Genomic DNA, 18,963 nt, shown 5'->3' on the forward strand with positions numbered 1-18,963 from the left:
GAGCATTAGTGCATGGTGTGATGGTACACGGTGCATTCCTACGCAGTGTGTTGGTGCACAGGATGTTGCTACACGGTGCCTTGCTGCGCGGTGCGTTGGTGCATGGTGCACTAGTGCACAGAGCATTAATGCACAGGGCGGTAGTGCCCAGTGCTTTAGTGCGTGGAGCGTTGGAGCGCTGTGCATTAGTGCACAGCATGTTGCCGCACGGTGTGTTACTGCACGGTGCATTAGTGCACATCGCGTTGGTGCGCGGTGCATTGGTGCACGGTGCATTGGTGCATGGTGCATTGCTGCACGGCATGTTGGTGCATTTTGGTGCGCAGTGCATTGCTGCATGGTGTGTTGGTGCATAGATGCATGTCTCGTTGGTGCAGCGTGGTCGGTGCGTTGCTGCACTGCCTGCTGTACAGCTGTGGTCGGTTTAGGTCAGCTGCCCTACTGATGTCCCCTCCCCATCACTTGCCCACCCACAGCCTGCTGGCTCTGGGAGGCTTGGAGGGCGTCCTGGTGCTGTGCCAGCACCGCTCAGCAGCAGACACAACGCTGGCGTGCCACCAGTGCTGCTCTAGCTACAGGTGCAGAGCACAGCACTGCACGGGCTGCTGCAGGGAAAGTGAACTGCATCCCAGCCGGACCCAGCACAATGGTGCACAGTGCATGGGTGCACAACGTGCTGGTGCTCGGTGTGCTGGTGCACAGTGTGCTGGTGCACAGTGTGCTGGTGCTCGGTGTGCAGCGCACAGTGAACAGTGCAAAGTGCGCGGTGCATCGGCGCCCTGTGCATCGGCACGCAGGGCATAGGGCACTGGTGCACAGAGCACAGCCCGGCTCCTTAAAGTAACACACTTTTTTTTTTCATTCTGCATAATTTAATTGCATAATTGATCAGCGGGCTCCCCCAGAACTCCTTCTTTGTCACCACTAAGAGAAGAAAAGCAAGCACAAACATGCTGGAGAGAAGCAGGCAGGAGGAGAGGCTTAGGGCGGTGACACCGGTGACAACTCATCGCACTGTCAGAGCTGCCCCTGCGCCGAACGGCGTGTTGCTGACCTTGGGGACCGGCAGCAGCTTTTTGCTTCCTGTTCTTATTTAGAGCTGAAATTGCTGCATTTTGTCCCCGGTTTTGCACCCTTCTGGCTTCGTATGCCTGATGGATCCAAATGATTTCCATCAGCCCAATGGCCCCAAGCTTGAGCCGTGCACCAAATCCTCTTCCTTTTTGTGGAGCTGCTCCCGAGGCCGGAGCGGTGCCCGGGCAGAGCTCGGTGTGCACAGGCGTGAGGTTTTTTTTTTCCAAAAAAAGCAGGGAGTTTCTACCATTTGATTTGGCCTTTCTGTGCACCCCAGGGCAAGGCGGGGCCTGCACCCGGCCCGCAAATCAGCACTGAATCAAGAGGGAGCAACAGAAGAGCTTCGGACGTAACACCAGGAAAGCATTTTGCATCACGTCGTCCCAGGGGACCCACATGCGTGCCGGGAAAACTGGGGAGCAACCTGCCCCGTCCCCCCTTCCCTTGGTGCTGGAAGGGAAAAACGCAGGCTCACGCCTTCTTCAGGTCCTCGGGGCCAAAGGAGAGGGGCAGGAGCTCGTCCAGCGTCTTGACGATGTAGGTGCCGTCGGGTTTGGTCAGGTAGACGTCCCAGTCCTTGCCGAACTGCGGGAGGAGGGGGGGAGAGAGGTGCCTGATGCCAAAGCTGCACCCCCCCGGGGGATGTGCTCGAGTGGCCCCAATAATCCTCCTGCAGCTGGGTCAGGGGGCAGTGCCCCCAACCGCACCCGTGTCTGTTTTGGGGCAGCTTCTCCGCATCCCCCCCCAGCCCCAGGGGGGTGTTTGGGGCTCAGAGCCTGCCTTTCACCCCCACGCCCCAAGGCTGGTGCCCCAAAAACCCGTTCAACGCCAACCACCCGTGGGGAGCTGAGAGTGGGATGGGGACTCTGCTTTTGTAGGAAAAGCCCCGTTTTTGGGTTCGGTGGGGCCAGGGCAGCTGTGCCCCCCGCTTACAGCCCCAGGTGGTATTGGGGGGGGGACACAGGACCTGTGGGGTCCCCGCACGGCGGTGGCACACTCACCTCTCTCATCACCTGTCGGCAGGCACCGCAGGGCACGATGAAGTCGGTCCCCATGTCGCTGCCGGGAAAAGAATGGGCACAGGGCTCACGGATGACATGGGGCGGGGGGGGGAAGCGTGGGGCTGCTGCTCGCCCCTCACCACGGCCCAGCACAGCCTCACCTGGCGATGGCCATGGCCCTGAAGCGAGTGTGCCCCTCCGAGATGGCTTTCTGGATGGCCGTGCGCTCAGCGCACACCCCCAGGCTGTAGCAGGCATTCTCCACGTTGCACCCTGCGGGGAAGCACCAGCACCGCTCACCCCCATGGGTCGGGGACACCCCCACGGCTCGGGGACACCCCCTCGGCTCAGGGACACCTCCCCAGCTCGGGGACACCCCCTCGAGATTCATTTTTTTTATTTTATTTTAAAGGTGGGGGCACACAAAAATGTGCCATTTCCCTGCCTTTCCATGCGTCCCGCCCCGTCCTGGCCTCCAGCCAACGCATTCCTCATTCCCCTTCCTTTATGTTTCCCTTTTTTTTCCCCCATCCACCACACTCTTCACCTCTTCCACCTGCCGGGACGTGGAACGACGCCCACCACCGGGACGGGAAAGAGACGGGGCACCCCAAACCCCAACCCAACCCCAAAAACCCAACCGAAAGGAGCGCCGTGCGGCGGTGCCTTACCGGAAAAGATCTCCCCGCCGGCGGTGAGCAGCGCGGCGCCCACGGGGAAGCGGCTGTAGGGGCAGTAGGCGCAGGCCTTGGCCTCCCGGCAGCGGCGCAGCAGCAGCTGCAGGCGCTCGCCCTGGGGCCGCACGCTGCCCTCCATGCCTGCGCCGCACGCCCTGGTTAAAGGTTTCCCGGGAGGCGGCACGGGCTGCCCTGCCCCGACGGGATAACGCCCCGCACGCGCCCGGCCCGCGCCCCGCAGCATCCCCGCTCCCGAGGCACTGGGGGCCCGCAGCCCTCTCTCTGCCCGTTTTCTCATTTCTGCCTCTTTTTCTATGTGTTTTTTTTTTTTTTTTTTACCTTCTTCCCGCCGAGCAATTTCCCACCGCCGCCTTCTTTTCCTTCCTCCCCGGCAGGAATCCGGTCACGGGAGCCCACGGGGGACGTCCTGCGAAGCTCTCCTGCGGTGTAAAGAAAGAAAAAATTGGCTGCAAATGGAAACGTCATGTCCGTCCCCCCCCTTGTGCCCCCCATTTTCCCCGTCTTTTAATTAACACCTGACGTGCAGAAGGAAAGGGCACAAGTGCCATCGAGTGGCTCGTCAGAGTGCCCTTGTGGCATCCTTTGGGATCCCCAAACCCAAATTTGCAGCCGGGTGCCGGGACCACCCTTATACCAGAGCTTTCACGGGAATAAGCCCCGACCCTGCTGTGGGGGGGCCATGAGCAAATTGCTCTTTAATTACAGATATCTCATTTTTTTCCCATACTGGAGGAGTCAAATTCCCGGTTTTCCACCTCCGAGGGTGGGCGTCAGGGCTCCTGCCGATTTATGGCGGGGGGAGGGGAGGGTTCAGTTTGCTGGATTTGGGGGGCATTTTGGCCTTATTTAGCGTTTCTGACTTGTTTTGCCAGGCTGAAACACAGTGCTCAAATTCCCTGCAGGTTCTGATGCAGGAGAAAAAAAACAAGATCGGAGCAGAGGGCGGCAGGAGCATCGTGAGCTGCAAGGAAACCCAAGCTAAGAAACCCCCCGCGTTCCTGACCCATCTCTCGTCTCTAAAGCCAAAAAGGGGCTTTTTAGCTCTTTCTCCCCAAGAGGAGCAACGCCTAATTGCAACATTTGCCGTTCAAAGCACTGCGGGGGCTCGTGTGAGGGTCGCCCATCCTTCCGCAAAGCTGTCAGCGGGAGATTGTGGCGGTGGGAAGGAGACCAAAAAATGGATGTGTGAGCCTGATGTCCCTCCCAGGAAGCAAAAATCCCCAAGCCTGCCGAACACATCTTTTAACCCGGAGTTACGCACGCAACAAGCTGAAAACATCGTGATTTGGACATCCATGGGGGGGAAAAAAACAAAAAGACAACCAAACACAAACAAACCCAGCGCAGCTGGGTCCCCTCGAGAGGCACCGAGGACGTCGCCTCCTTCCCTCTGCCCGAGCTGTGCAAAAAAGGGAGATTTGGGGGAGAAAACGCCAAGGCGGCGTGTTCCAGGCCGCCAGCCAAAGGCAGGCTTAAAATAGATGCTTTCATCTCCTCCGCCTGTCTGCCTCCCTGGCGCTCCCGGCCCCGCTGCCGCAGAGCCTCCCCGCTGCCTCCTGCCGATAAGACCCGAATTTTTCCCCCTTTTCCGGTGGTCCTGAGGGGGTCTCGTCCCCACGAGTGGCCGAGCCCTGCTTCCCATGCCCGATTCCCCCGGACATGGGGAAAATCAGAAACCCCCCCTTCCGTGGGCTGCGCCGCGGCGCTTGTTCACTCTGAAGCCTAATGATGGCACTCGGCTATTCGCAGAGCCGGTCGGTCGAGGCGCTGAGCAGCCAGACGCTTGGTTCCTCCTCTGCTCCACGGCTTGGCCCCGAGGCACTCGCCCCATTATGCGGTGGGGGGGGGCACTGGGGTCCCCCAAAATCAAAAATTCCCCAGATCAAAGGCGAACCAACACCAGCTTGCGGAGGCAGCGTGGGAGCAGCACAGGGAGGGGAAACCTGCTTCCTAAATAATATAGGATTATATATTCTTATTTATTTTACCAGATTGCTAATTAGCCTGTCCTCAACAGCACCCTTACGCTGGGAGTGAAGTGCACGCACTGACCTGCAGCCCTGGCTTCTGAAACAAAAAAAATTTAAAAAATGACACAAAGTCATGCATTTTTTATTATTTTGGCTGCAAAACCTCCGGGCTTCCACGGCCACGGGGCTGGCACTGCCTGCGAGGCAGCTATTTTAAGGCTGCTTTCCTCTCACACCGCAGGAAAGCTGCAAAGCTGCTGGGAAATGGCTTCCCTGGGCGGTGGAAGTGGGCAAAAAAGGGAGGTGCATGCTGCTGTTTTCCCCCTTTTCCTCCCCGTTTTTGCTCCCAAGGTGGGCAGAGGGCTTTGGGGGGTCCCCCAGCCCTGGGGTTCTCCCCACTGCACCCCCACCAGGAGCCCCACGGGGTCAAAATCGGACAGAAGGCACAGCACAAAGTGTGAGAGCTGAATCCCCAAACCCCTCAAACCCTACTGCAAAGACAAAACATCCCCAAAACGCCTCCCCCGACCCCCCCCTTTTCGCCACCCCACAGACAGAAGTTTTCCCCAGGCCTCCGCTGGAAGGAAGAGCAACAGGTGGAAAGCCCAAATCTCGACCCAGGAGCGGCAGCAATGAGGCTGGGCTGGCTTTCCGGGAAAAAATGGGGGAGAAAAAAAGGGGGGGTGCAGGCAAAAAATGCCTACATGCTTCCTGCAAACTGCCCTGCTGCGACCGCGGCGCTGCGTGGCCGTGTCACCCGGGGGTGGCCGTGTCCCCCGCACCACCGCCTTCATCCAGCACCCACTCCTCTCTACACATCCAGATTTGTTTTAAAAAAAAAAAGACAACAAAAAAAACACACTTTTTCCCTGTGACGGGCTCAGGAGCCGTGCCCAAAGCTCCTCAAAATCATTCCCAGGGCTTCTGCCTCCATTTCCCCCCCCCCGTGGGGGGCATCCCTGCGTGGCTGCAGCCGGCACGGCTCGGGGTCTGTCTCGAGCTGGGGGGTGGGCTGCGTTTCGTCCTTATTTTTGTCGATCTCTAAGAGAAATCTCCATATTTTTTTTCCCCCTGCCTCTCCACGGTTTTGGCAGGGGGTGCGCGCCGCGGCTCTCCCCGCGCGATGCGGCGTCGCGGGGAGGTGGAGCAGCCCACGGAGAGCTGCGTCCCTGCAGCCACCGCTCTCCGCTCTCTCGCAGCGCCTGCTCGCTCCCGGCTCCTCGTCCTCCTCCGAGGGATCCCGCTGGGGGAAAAAAGGGGCACCCGGTGTTGGGGGGGGACACCCCCGAGCCAACCTGCCGGGGCTGGGGGCCCCTCCGTTTGCCGGCGAGGCGATTAGCAGCCGGAGGCGACGGTGGGGGAGCGGTGGGGATGCTGCCCTGGCGCCGGAGCAAGTTCGTGCTGGTGGAAAATGAACGTAAGTGCAAAGGGAAGAGCCTGGGCCCCGGGCTGGGCTACGCCTCGCTGCTGGCCAGCTTCTTGCGCTCCTGCCCGGACCTGCTGCCCGAGTGCCCGCTGGAGCGCCTGGGCAGCGTTTTCGGCGGCCGGCGGCAGAAAGTGGAGCTGAACAAGGAGGACCCGACGTACACGGTGCGGTACCTGGGCAACGCCGTCACGCTGCACGCCAAGGGCGAGGGCTGCACGGAGGAGGCGGTGGGCAAGATCTGGGCCAAGAGCGAAGCCGGGGCCGGGGGGGCCAAGATGAAGCTGACGCTGGGGCCCCACGGCATCCGCATGGCGCCCGGCGAGAAGGGGGCCCGCCGGCCGGGCCACGCGTACCTGCTGCACCGCATCACCTACTGCGCGGCCGACCGGCGGCACCCCAAGGTGTTCGCGTGGGTCTACCGGCACCAGGTGAAGAACAAGGCGGTGGTGCTGCGCTGCCACGCCGTCCTCGTCCCCAAAGCCGCCACGGCGCGCGCCATGGCCCTGCTCCTCTTCCAGACCTCCGCCTCCGCCTTCAACGAGTTCAAGCGGCTCAAGAGGCAGAACGACGTCCGCCACGTCCAGCAGCAGCTCCTGGGCGAAGCCATCGTCCCCCTGGTGCCCCTGCGCAAGCTGCTCAACGCCAAGTGCCCCTACCGCCCGCCGGCCGAGCGGGCCCGCTGCGCCCCGCGCCTCAGCTCCATCTTGGAGGAGGACGAGGAGGAAGCCATGGGCACCGGCTGCGGGCCGAGGGGCGACGGAGGCCTCGGCGAGCGAGCCGCCGTGCTGCGGCTGGCCAGGGAGATGCGGGGGTGCAGCCTGCGTGGCCCTCGCCCCCCCTTGTGCTGAGCAAAGCCCCCCCGAACCCCCCCCCCCCTCCAGGACAAGGAGCCCATCGGCACCGCCATTTGGTGGACGTTGAGAGGGCCCCAAAGGGGCCTCGGGGACACTGGACGAGAGGGTTTGCTGGCAAACATGGCACTGGGAAAAAGGGGGGGGGGGGGGGGCTGCCACCCCAGGACCCCCCCCTCTGACCCGTGGAGGCCGAAATAAAGTGGAAATAAAGCGCGTTTTCTGCGTGTGACGGCGCCTTGTCTCTCGCCAGCCTGGGGAACGGGGCAGGAAGAGTTAAAAGCGCAGCGCCCAGCCGGGACGGTTTGTTGGGGTTTATTTGGATTTAACCCATTTTTACGTTTTTTTTTTTTTTTTTTTTTTACCTTTCCCAGGGTAAAATTTCCACTCCAGGGGGAGGCGGGGGGGCTGTGGGGTCCTGGGCGCTTTTCCTGTGCGCGATGCTCTGTGTAGCCATGGCAACTCGGGGCTTTAAATATGGGGCCCTGCGCAGCCCCGAGGCCCTAAATATGGTGGTTTTTACCCCAAATTATTGTTTTTCACTCAGTTACTGCTCCCCCCACCCTGGCAGGAGCAGCAGTGAGGGTGGGAGGGTGCAGGGATGTGGGGAAATGGGTCTGGGGGCTGCGCTGTGGGGGGAACTATGGGGGGCTGTTGCCCCACACTGTGGGGATGGGGTTGGGGCAGGTTCCCCCCCCAAAAAAAAAACCAACACCTGGGGGAAAAGAGGTTTTCGCCTGGTCCCTCCCAATCTTTGGAGGGCCTGGCATTTGGCTGCCCCCTCCACAGGGTCTTGTGGGGTTTGGATTTGGGCTAATCCCTACCAAAAATAAAGCAATGTGGGGCTGAGGTGAGGCTGTCCCCCTCCAAAATCCTGGCGGATTTGGGCTGCCCCACTCAAAGGGCTTGTGGGGCTGAGGTTTGGATTAATCCCCCCCCTCAAAAAAAGCATCGTGGGGCTGGGATTTCAGTTAACCCCCCTAAAAAAGGGCTATGGGACTGGGGTTTGGATTAATCCCTATCCAATAAATTCAGTGAGTCTGTGATTTTGGCTAATTCCCCCCCAAAAACCCTGTGAGGCTGGGATTTAGGCTAAGCCCCCCCCCAAGTACTGTGAGGATGGGATTTGGGCTAACCCCACCCCCCCAAAAAAGTGCTATGAGGGTGGAATTTGGGCTAATCCCCCCCGAAAACCCCATGAGGCTGGGATTTAGAATAATCCTCCCCCAAAACAGTGCTGTATGGCTGGGATTTGGCCTCATCCCCACCCAAAAAAAGCGCTGTGGGACTGCCATTTGGGCTAATTCTCCCCCGCCAAAAAAAGTGCAGTGGGGCTGGGATTTGGGCTAATCCCCCCAAAAAAGTGCGGTGCGGCTGTGATTTGGGCTAATCCCCCCAAAAAGTCCTGTGAGGCTGGGATTTAGCCTCAAAAATCCCCAAATTCTGGGGGTGGGAGGCTTGAATTTGGGCTAATCTTCCCCCCAGAAAAGCGCAGTGGGTCTGGGATTTGGCCTAATCCCCCCAAAAGCCCTGTGAGGCTGGGATTTAGCCTCAAAAATCCCAAAATTCTGAGGGTGAGATGCTTGTATTTGGGCTAATCTTCCCCCAAAAAGTGCAGTGGGGCTGGGATTTGGGCTATTATCTCCCTCCCAGAAAAGTGCTGTGGGTCTGGGTTTTGGGCTAATCGTCCCCAAAAGCCCTGTGAGGCTGGGATTTAGCCTCAAAAATCCCCAAATCCCAAAAATCTGGGGGTGGGAGGCTTGGATTTGGGCTAATCTTCCCACCAAAAGTGCAGTGGGGCTGGGATTTGGGCTTATCCCCCTCCAAAACCCTGCGGGGGCGAGGCTGAGATTGGGGCTAATCCTCTCCTAAAAAAAAAAAAAAAAAAATCAAAACCCAAACCAAACCAAACAAACAAAAAAAGGGGCTCAGTACTGGGGTCCCCCCCCCCCGCTGGAGGACCGCGCCCCCTCCCCTCTCCCCGTCGGAGGACCGCGCGCTCTATGGTCGCTTCCTAGAGCGTCCAGGCCGCGTGACGCCATCGGGCCGCGCCGCGCCGGTTGCCGTGGTGACGGCGGCCATGGAGGGCGGCGGAGGCGGCGGGCGGCCCTCGGCCCTGCAGGCCGCGCTGCTGGCGGCCAGCGCCGCCCTCACGGCGCTGCTGTGCTCCGCGTACCGCCGCAAGGCCCGGCTGGCCCGCGGCCTCCAGGTGCGTGCCGGGAGCCCCCGGGGCCGAACGCGAAGCCCCGAGCCCCGAACGCCGGGCCCGGGCCTAGGCCGCGGCCTAGCTCCTCCGCCGCCGCTCGGCCCCCGCCGCCGCCTTCTTCTTCTCCTCCTCCTCCTCCTCTTCCTCCCGTCCCGCAGGGCGCCAGGAGGCTGCGGCTGGACGGGGAGCTGCGGGCCGTGCTGCTGGAGGCGCCGGGGCGCTGCGTGCCCTATGCGGTCATCGAAGGTAGGAGAGGGGCTGGGGAGGGGGGCTGCTGACCCCCCCCCCCCCCACCACCCCCTTCAGCCCGTGTGTTTCACCAAAAAAAACCTTTTTTCCTAAAAACCCCAGCGCTATACACACCTCGTGGCTGTCAGGCGGTGCCTCGCGGCATGAGGGCTTGGTGCCCCAACCCTCCTCGGTGTCCGTGCCCCCCCCCCCCCCCCCCGTTATCCCCCCCCCAGCCCATGAGTTTCACCAAAATCCCCTTTTTTTTCTAAAAATCCCAACCCTTCACACACCTCGCGGCTGTCAGGCGGTGCCTCACAGTGTGAGGGCTTGGTGTTCCAGCCCCCCTTGGTGTCTGCGCACCCCCCGTGTGTGGGGACCACCCCCCCCACACCCCGTTACCCCTTCCCAGCCCACGCGTTTCACCAAAAACCCCCCCTTTTTGCCGAAAAATCCCAACCCTGCGGCTGTCAGGTGGTGCCTTGCAGTGCGAGCGCTTGGTGCCCTGCCCCCCCTTGGTGTCCGTGCCCCCCTCCCTGTACGAGGACGACCCACCCCATGCATTTCACCAAAAAACCACCTTTTTTCCTAATAATGCCAACCCTACGCGCACCTCGTGGCCGTCAGGCGGTGCCTCGCAGCGTGAGGGCTTGGTGCCCTGCCCCCCCTCGGTGTTTGTGCACCCCCCCTGTATGAGGACGACCCCCCCCCTCTCCCGTTACCCCTCCCCAGCCCACGCGTTTCACCAAAAACCCCTCTTTTTTTTTTTTTTTTTTTTCCTGAAAACCCCAACCCCGTGGCTGTCATGCACCGCCTCGCGGCCGGAGGGTTTGGCGCCCCGGCCCCCCTCGGTGCCCGTATCCCCCCCCCAAACCCCCCCCCCCACCCCGGTGTGCGAGGACGGCCCCCCCGTGAGCGCCGGCTGTGTTGCAGGCGTGGTGCGCTCCGTGAAGGACACCCTGAGCAGCCAGTTCGTGGAGGACTGCAAGGGCGTGGTGCAGAGGCTGACGCTGCAGGAGCACAAGATGGTGTGGAACCGAACCACCCACCTCTGGTACGTCTCCCGCGCCCCCAGGAGAGGCCCCCCCTCCCCCCCCCCCATGGGGACCGCGTCCGCTGGCCTACGTCGCGGAGCCGGCCACGGTTTCCCCGCGCCCGAGCGGCCTCAGCTCGTCGGATAATGCTCGCTGCGCCGCGGCTTGTCGCAGCTGCAGGGGTGACCGGGGTTTGGGGGGGGGGGGGGGGGTTAAGGGGGTTTAGCTGTCCCCGAGCGCCTTCTCCGCGATGCTGGAAGCGCTGAGGGAAGGGAGGAGGGCGACACCCCGGGGTGCGGGCACCCTGCGGCGTGACAGCCCTCGCTCCGTGCTGCTGACAGCGCGGCTGTCGGCGCTGCCAGCCCAACGGCGGCGCGTTTCCCCCGCTGCTCCGGCGCCTGGGCAAGCGCCGACGCTCGCTCCGTCCCCCAGGAACGACTACGAGAAGGTGATCCACCAGCGGACCAACGCGGCCCCCTTCGACCTGGCCCCTGCGGGGGACGGCGCCGGCGTCGCCGTGAGGGTGATGAAGCCGCTGGAAGCCGCCGAGCTCAGCCTGGAGACGGTGTACGAGAAGTTCCACCCCTCGGTGCAGTCCTTCACCGACGTCCTCGGCCACTACATCAGCGGCGAGCGCCCCAAGGGCATCCAGGAGACGGAGCAGATGCTGAAGGTGGGGACGGTGCTGACGGGCGTGGGGGAGCTGGTGCTGGACAGCAACACCATCAGGCTGCAGCCGCCCAAGCAGGGCCTGCGGTACTACCTGAGCAGCGCGGACTTCGACGCCTTGCTGCAGAAGCAGCAGGCGAGCGTCAGGCTCTGGAAGGTCCTCGCCGTCCTCTCCGGCTTCGCCACCTGCGCCGTCCTCTTCTTCCTCCTGCGGAAGCAGTACCGGCACCGCCGCGAGAGGCAGCGCCTCAAGCAGCTGCAGGAGGAGTTCAGGCAAGCCCAGGAGCAGCGGCTGACGCGCCAAGCCGGCGCGGAGGGCGCGGAGGGGCCGAGAAACGCCTGCGTGATCTGCCTGAGCAACGCCAAGGCCTGCGTCTTCCTGGAGTGCGGCCACGTCTGCTCCTGCAGCGAGTGCTACCGCGCCCTGCGGGACCCCAAGGCGTGCCCCGTCTGCAGGCAGCCCATCGCCAGGGTGGTTCCCCTCTACAACAGCTGAGCCCCCGCGCCCGGGGGGGGCTTTGGGGCGTTAAAGCTCCCTCCCTAGCGGGGGGTTTCTCGCCGCTCCTGCTTCGGCTGGCACGTCTCGCTGCTTGGGCAGGTGGTTTGTGCGTGTTTGTTTTTTGTGGTTTTCTGGTTTTGTTTTGCTGGGAAGGGAATCGAAAATGCTGGGGGAGGGGAGGGGGCTGGCGCAGAGCGGGGCGCCTCGGCTGGGTGCGGAGGGAGGTTTGCGTGGAGGCCGAAGGCCAGCTCGCTGCCGAGATACCCGCGGTGGGAAAACTTGGTGACAAAAAGCTGCGAGAGGGCTGCTGGGAGGCTGCGGCACGCGGGCGGCACTGCCACCTAGCAGCAGCTCCTCCGCCCCCTGGGCAGGACGGTCTCCTGCGGAGCTTCTGCGGGGTTTTGCGTGAACGCTGATGTTTTTGGGGCGAGAGGGGTGCGGCGTTTCCCTCGGCTGCCCCGAGGCCTCCTGCCGCGCGTGGCGGGGGGCCGTTGGTTCCTCACCGCGCCAGGACAGGAGAACGAGGAAGTGACAGCGCGGTTTCCGCCGCCAGGCTCGAGCTGGGAGCTGGAACGGGCTGTAAAATAATAAAAGTGGCTGAGAGGTGGGTTTGGCTCGGCTCATTACCTCCCTGGGGCCCTGACAGCGCCGCCTCCGGCTCTCCCCACCCCGGGAGGATGAGGGGAACCCCCCCCCGGGGGCTCGGGGCGTGCAGCGACGGCCGAGGAGCGGCCGCGGTACTTTGCCCTCTGGTTCCGGCCTGCCTGCACCCCGCTCTCGGGCACGTTCCAAGAGGAACGCCTTTCTGCCAGCTGCCGGGAGAATTTGTGAGCGGCGGGCGGGGGTTTGTCGGGCGTTAACCGGCTGGAACGCCCCGCAGCCGGCGCGCTTTGGCCCGGTTCTGCCAGGAGGAAACCCCCCCCCCAAAAAACCCAACCCCCCTCTCCGGCAGCCCTAAAAGCAGAGCGGGACCCCAGCGCCGGGAAGGGCCGCGTCCGGGCGGGCTGTGGGTGGCAGCGCCTTTCTGCTGCGGCAGGGGGAGGCCGGGAAAAAGCAGAAGCAGCAGCACCCGCGGGGCTGGCTCCCTCCTGCCCCCTCCTCGCCCCTCGCACGCTGCTGCCCCTGCCCTAAAACCACCTCACCTGGGCACGACGAGCGCCGGAAGCCCGCTTTGCTGCGGGGTCAGGGGTCTTTCCCGTGGCCACCGAGGAGCCTCTTCCCACCCAGCTCCCCCTTTCCCCGCGCGGGGAGCGGCAGCGCCCCCCCCCCCAAAAAAAAAAAACCCACAAAAAAAACCCCAAACAGCCCTGTCCTGCCGGGGGACCACGGGGACGTCACCCCCGCGGGACACGGGGAGCCTAAAAATAAGCCTCGGGTGGGGAGGGGGTGTGGGGGGGGTGTGTGTGTGGGGGGGGGCAGCGCTCTCCCCGCTACCTTTCGCCTCCTGTTCTGGAGCTTCTTCCCCGCGGTATCTCGGGCGGAGACGCACCCTTACGTAAGGAGCTGGCAGCTCGGGGGTGTCGGGGGCGTTCGCACACGGTGCTGCCAGCGGAGGGGCTCGGGGCGCACCCAGCCGGGCAGGCAGCGCGGGGGGGGGGGGGACGGGGGCAGCGAGCCCCAGCCCCGCTCCCCCGGCCTTCGCCTGCCCCCCCCAAACGCCCCGCTGTGCCCCAGCCTAGCGCGAATAGAGATTTTTGGCCCCGCTGCCACCCCTCTGACTTTGTAGGGGATGCAGCGGGGACGCCGGCGTCCTGTGCTCTTCCCACCCCCCCCAAACCCTCACGCCACCGCCCCCCCCCCCCCCCTTTGCCCCTCGCCCGCACCGGGGGCTTTGCCAGGAACAAAACCCGGCCGATTCTCGCCCCCCTGCAGCGAGGCCGTCGGGGAGGCCGGGTGGAAATGTCACGGCCGCCTGCGGAGGGCTGGCACGGGGACGTGGCACGGGGACGTGGCGCGGAGCTCCGGGCTCCCCGCAGGTTGTTGTGGGGCGGCTCCGGTTTCCCTGTAGATTGTTGTGGGGCGGCTTCGGGCTCCCCATAGATTGTTATGGGGCGGCTCCAGGTTCACAGACTGTTATAGGGCGGCTTTGGGCTCCCTATAGATTGTTGTAGGGTGGCTTCAGGCTCCCTATAGATTGCTATAGGGCAGCTCCAGGCTCCCCATAGATGGTTATAGGGTGGCTCCGGTTTCCCTGTAGATTGTTATGGGGCAGCTCCAGGCTCCCCATAGATGCTTATAGGGCTGCTCCGGGCTCCCCATAGATTGTTACAGGGCATCTCCGGGCTCCCCATAGATGCTTATAGGGTGGCTCTGGTTTCCCTGTAGATTGTTATAGGGTGGTTCCAGGCTCCCCATAGATTGTTACAGGGCATCTCCGGGCTCCCCATAGATGGTTATAAGGTGGTTCCAGGCTCCCCATAGATTGTTATAGGGTGGCTCCGGTTTCCCTGTAGATTGTTATAGGGTGGCTTCGGGCTCCCCATAGACTGTTACAGGGCATCTCCGGGCTCCCTATAGATGGTTATAGGGCGGCTCCAGGCTCCCCATAGATTGTTACAGGGCATCTCTGGGCTCCCCATAGATGGTTATAGGGTGGCTCTGGTTTCCCTGTAGATTGTTATAGGGTGGTTCCAGGCTCCCCATAGATTGTTATAGGGCATCTCCGGGCTCCCCATAGATGGTTATAGGGCATCTCCGGGCTCCCCATAGATTGTTACAGGGCATCTCCGGGCTCCCCATAGATGGTTATGGGGCGGCTCCGGTTTCCCTGTAGATGGTTATAGGGCGGCTTCAGGCTCCCCATAGATTGTTACAGGGCATCTCCGGGCTCCCCATAGATGGTTATAGGGCATCTCCGGGCTCCCCATAGATGGTTATGGGGCGGCTCCGGTTTCCCTGTAGATTGTTATAGGGCGGCTCCAGGCTCCCCATAGACTGTTACAGGGCATCTCCGGGCTCCCCATAGATGGTTATAGGGCATCTCCGGGCTCCCCATAGATTGTTACAGGGCATCTCCGGGCTCCCCATAGATGGTTATGGGGCGGCTCCGGTTTCCCTGTAGATTGTTATAGGGCGGCTCCAGGCTCCCCATAGATTGTTACAGGGCATCTCCGGGCTCCCCATAGATGGTTATGGGGCGGCTCCGGGCTCCCCATAGATGCTTATAGGGCATCTCCGGGCTCCCCATAGATTGTTATAGGGCATCTCCGGGCTCCCCATAGATGCTTATAGGGCATCTCCGGGCTCCCCATAGATTGTTATAGGGCATCTCCGGGCTCCCCATAGATGCTTATAGGGTGGCTCTGGTTTCCCTGTAGATTGTTATAGGGTGGCTTCAGGCTCCCCATAGATTGTTATAGGGCATCTCCGGGCTCCCCATAGATGGTTATAAGGTGGTTCCAGGCTCCCCATAGATTGTTATAGGGTGGCTCCGGTTTCCCTGTAGATTGTTATAGGGTGGCTTCGGGCTCCCCATAGAGTGTTACAGGGCATCTCCGGGCTCCCTATAGATTGTTATAGGGTGGCTTCAGGCTCCCCATAGATTGTTACAGGGCATCTCCGGGCTCCCCATAGATGGTTATGGGGCGGCTCCGGTTTCCCTGTAGATTGTTATAGGGCGGCTCCAGGCTCCCCATAGATTGTTACAGGGCATCTCCGGGCTCCCCATAGATGGTTATGGGGCGGCTCCGGGCTCCCCATAGATGCTTATAGGGCATCTCCGGGCTCCCCATAGATTGTTATAGGGCATCTCCGGGCTCCCCATAGATGCTTATAGGGCATCTCCGGGCTCCCCATAGATTGTTATAGGGCATCTCCGGGCTCCCCATAGATGCTTATAGGGTGGCTCTGGTTTCCCTGTAGATTGTTATAGGGTGGCTTCAGGCTCCCCATAGATTGTTATAGGGCATCTCCGGGCTCCCCATAGATGGTTATAAGGTGGTTCCAGGCTCCCCATAGATTGTTATAGGGTGGCTCCGGTTTCCCTGTAGATTGTTATAGGGTGGCTTCGGGCTCCCCATAGAGTGTTACAGGGCATCTCCGGGCTCCCTATAGATTGTTATAGGGTGGCTTCAGGCTCCCCATAGATTGTTACAGGGCATCTCCGGGCTCCCCATAGATGGTTATGGGGCGGCTCCGGTTTCCCTGTAGATGGTTATAGGGCGGCTCCAGGCTCCCCATAGATTGTTACAGGGCATCTCCGGGCTCCCCATAGATTGTTATAGGGTGGCTTCAGGCTCCCCATAGATTGTTACAGGGCATCTCCGGGCTCCCCATAGATGGTTATGGGGCTGCTCCGGGCTCCCCATAGATTGTTATAGGGTGGCTCCGGTTTCCCTGTAGATGGTTATAGGGCGGCTTCAGGCTCCCCATAGATTGTTATAGGGCATCTCCGGGCTCCCCATAGATGGTTATAGGGTGGCTCCGGTTTCCCTGTAGATTGTTATGGGGCAGCTCCAGGCTCCCCATAGATGCTTATAGGGCTGCTCCGGGCTCCCCATAGATTGTTACAGGGCATCTCCGGGCTCCCCATAGATGCTTATAGGGTGGCTCTGGTTTCCCTGTAGATTGTTATAGGGCGGCTCCAGGCTCCCCATAGATTGTTACAGGGCATCTCCGGGCTCCCCATAGATGCTTATAGGGTGGCTCCGGTTTCCCTGTAGATTGTTATAGGGCGGCTCCAGGCTCCCCATAGATTGTTACAGGGCATCTCCGGGCTCCCCATAGATGGTTATGGGGCGGCTCCGGGCTCCCCACAGATTGTTACAGGGCATCCCCGGCCACCTCGACGGTCTTAGCGGGTCACCCCCTCGCCCCCCGGCCCCTTAGGGCTCTCCCCCCGCCTCGGGGCACCCCGGGGATCCCCGAGCCTGCCGGGGCCACCCCTCCGGGAGGCGGTCCCGGTCCCGGGGGGGGGGCCGCTCCCCGCTCCCCGCCCCGCCCCGCTCCCCGCCCCCCGCTCCTCTATCGCCGCCGCCGCCGGTGCCGCCGCCGCGGAGCCGCCGGAGCCGCCAGAGCCGGGCCGGGGCCGGGCCGGGATGTGACGGGGCGGCCGCCCCGCTCCGCCGAGCCGCTGCCCCGGGGGGGCTCGCGGGCCCCCCGAGCCCCGGGAGGCTGTCGGGGGGGGGAGGCGGCACCACCGGGCCCCCCCCTCCCGCCGCCGGGCCCCCCCCCCCCCTCCCCGGGCATGGCGGAGGGGCCGCCCTACGGCGAGGGGCAGCTGGCGGGGGGCGCGGCGGGGGGGGAGCTGCCTTTCCCCGTCCGCCTCCGCGGCCCCGACGGTCTCCTGGCGGCCGGGCAGGGCAAGAGGCCGCCCAAGCTGGGGCAGATCGGGCGCAGCAAGAGAGGTGGGTACCGAAATCGGGGCGGGGGGGCGCCGGGAGCCTGCTCCGGGGACCCCCCCGGGGATGCTCGCCCCGCATCTGGCACCCCCGGGGATCCCAAGGGTGTCCCGCATCCCCCCCCCCGTGGGTCCCTCGGTGTCCCCAGGGGTGCGGCGCACACATCCTGGGGTCGCGCCCTGGGGATGCTCCCCCCCCCCCGCCCCGGGGATCCCAAGGGTGCCCCGCATCCCCCCCCCAGTACCGTGCCCCCCACCCCGGGCACCCTCCGCATCCCCTCCCCAGCACCGTGCCCCTGGGGTGCTCCCCCTGCCCCGGGCACCCTCCTCATCCCCCCCCAGAACCGTGCCCCCCACCCCGGGCACCCTCTCATCCCCGCCCGGTGCCATCTCCCCGCCGGGCTCTGCCGCACCGCATTCACAACCCCGCTTTTGCTTTCATTTTTTCTCCCCTTTCTTTATTTTTTTTTTCCTGCTTTCCAGTGGTTATCGAAGATGATAGAATCGATGACGTGCTGCAAAATCTCTCCGAAAAGGCCCCTCCCGGTGTTTAATACCTCTCCGGGGACATTCGGTGAAAACCGGGGCCGGGTGTGGGGGGGGCGGTTTCCAATATCCCAGGTTTTTGGCAAAAATTAACTAAAAAAAAAAAAAAAAAAAGCACCGGGAGAACCAACGCGCCGGGCTCGGAGCGCCGTCACCGCCAGCACGCCGCGCAGGGGATGCAGGCGACAGGACAGCACAGGATCCCCGTGAGATGCAAAATTACATACAAAAAAAAGAAAATAATAATTGGGGAAAAAAAGAATAAAACCCGCTCCACAATCCCCCCCCCCCAGCCACGTCCACAAAGGCTCGCGAGGGACGGAGGCGCTGCGGGTTTCTGCGCCGGGGACGGCGAGCGCAGCGCCGGGGCTCGGACCCTCGGGTGGCGCCGAGCGGGCGCCTTGTTTACACGAGTTAACCTTGCAAAAATGAATCCGTGCACTTGGAGGTACCATGCTACTGGTTCTGTTCTTTGATTTCGTTTTGGTTTTATTTTATTTTTATTTTTTACGTTGGTGTCTTTCGATGTTGGGAAATGATATAAAATATATATAGATATCTATATTTCGGTCGCGTTTTAAGGTTCACAATGGAATGCGTGGGGGGGAAAAAAAGCAAAACAAAACAACTTTTATAAAGGAACGGACTGGAGGGAGAATTGTGGTTTTATTTTTTAAAGCTTGCACTTCTTGGTTGCTGTGAGCAAACGGCTCTGTGCAGACGGAGATTTTATATGTACGGGGGGGATGCTCGGCCTTTTTAACAACCATGCAGTCTGTAGTGTGGGTAATTTTTTTTTTTCTTATATTGTGGCAGTTTCCTCTCTTTAATAGACTGTATTAAAAAAGAAAAAACTCGATCACAAATTAACCTGATGGATGTAATCATCACAAGAGTGCCAAACGCTGGGTGCCGGAGAGCCGCGTTTCATGCCCAGGCTTTGCGCTCTCGCGGGCAGCGCCGGGGCTTCGCTCGGCTCCTACGCCTCTGTCGGTCTCTCGTGGGGTTTCTTTGACTTCTCTTTTCTAGTCTTTCTTTTTAACTATTTTGCATGACATGCAAAAAAAAAAAAAGGAAAAAAAAAAAAAACCAAGCACCTCTCGTGCGAGGGCCTATTTTATTGTTTTCTGTTTGCGACTCTGAATGACAGACCTCAAGCCAGGTTTCCTTTCCTCCTTTTCTTAAATATCGTGTATGGTGCACTTCTCCTCCACTACACAGGGCTATTTCTGCAATGTACCAATAAAAAGGAAAATGAGACAAAACGCCGAGTGAGCCGGAGCTGCCGTGCTTTGACGGGGGCCGGGGCGGGCACGGCGCCGTGACCGGGGCCAGCGCGTCTGAATAATTGATTGCCATTAATATTTATTGGGGGCAGGGTTATTTATTTCGTTGGTTTGATGGGAAAACACCTCCGGGGGAG

The 18,963-nt window shown here is 61.6% G+C and overlaps 4 protein-coding genes across 5 annotated transcripts; 3 read left to right on the forward strand and 1 right to left on the reverse strand.

Moving 5' to 3' along the window:
* Positions 1-859: 859 nt before the first annotated feature.
* On the reverse strand, positions 860-3,009 carry CDA (cytidine deaminase). Its single transcript, XM_035557549.2, has 4 exons — positions 2,747-3,009; positions 2,237-2,348; positions 2,076-2,133; positions 860-1,659 (listed from the first exon to the last, which is right to left on the reverse strand). Exons 1-4 carry the CDS (start codon positions 2,994-2,996, stop codon positions 1,546-1,548), a joined length of 534 nt encoding a protein of 177 aa, XP_035413442.2. The 5' UTR covers positions 2,997-3,009; the 3' UTR covers positions 860-1,545.
* A 3,105-nt stretch (positions 3,010-6,114) lies between these two features.
* On the forward strand, positions 6,115-7,017 carry FAM43B (family with sequence similarity 43 member B). Its single transcript, XM_035557648.1, has one exon. The coding sequence runs from the start codon at positions 6,115-6,117 to the stop codon at positions 7,015-7,017; it is 903 nt and encodes a 300-aa protein (XP_035413541.1).
* A 2,052-nt stretch (positions 7,018-9,069) lies between these two features.
* MUL1 (mitochondrial E3 ubiquitin protein ligase 1) lies at positions 9,070-18,805 on the forward strand. Of its 2 annotated transcripts, XR_007709076.1 has the most exons (5): positions 9,070-9,229; positions 9,385-9,472; positions 10,388-10,508; positions 10,921-12,260; positions 17,478-18,805. XR_007709076.1 is itself a non-coding variant. In XM_035557719.2 (4 exons), exons 1-4 carry the CDS (start codon positions 9,101-9,103, stop codon positions 11,651-11,653), a joined length of 1,071 nt encoding a protein of 356 aa, XP_035413612.1. In that variant the 5' UTR covers positions 9,070-9,100; the 3' UTR covers positions 11,654-12,264. The 2 variants fall into 2 exon arrangements, 1 of the variants encoding a protein (XP_035413612.1); XM_035557719.2 differs by lacking the exon at positions 17,478-18,805 and having other exon boundaries at positions 10,921-12,264.
* CAMK2N1 (calcium/calmodulin dependent protein kinase II inhibitor 1) lies at positions 16,842-18,805 on the forward strand. Its single transcript, XM_035557395.1, has 2 exons — positions 16,842-17,001; positions 17,478-18,805. Exons 1-2 carry the CDS (start codon positions 16,842-16,844, stop codon positions 17,546-17,548), a joined length of 231 nt encoding a protein of 76 aa, XP_035413288.1. The 3' UTR covers positions 17,549-18,805.
* Positions 18,806-18,963: the final 158 nt, after the last annotated feature.

The sequence above is a fragment of the Cygnus atratus genome, chromosome 21, assembly GCF_013377495.2.
Source record: "Cygnus atratus isolate AKBS03 ecotype Queensland, Australia chromosome 21, CAtr_DNAZoo_HiC_assembly, whole genome shotgun sequence".
In the NCBI taxonomy this organism is placed as follows: domain Eukaryota; kingdom Metazoa; phylum Chordata; class Aves; order Anseriformes; family Anatidae; genus Cygnus; species Cygnus atratus.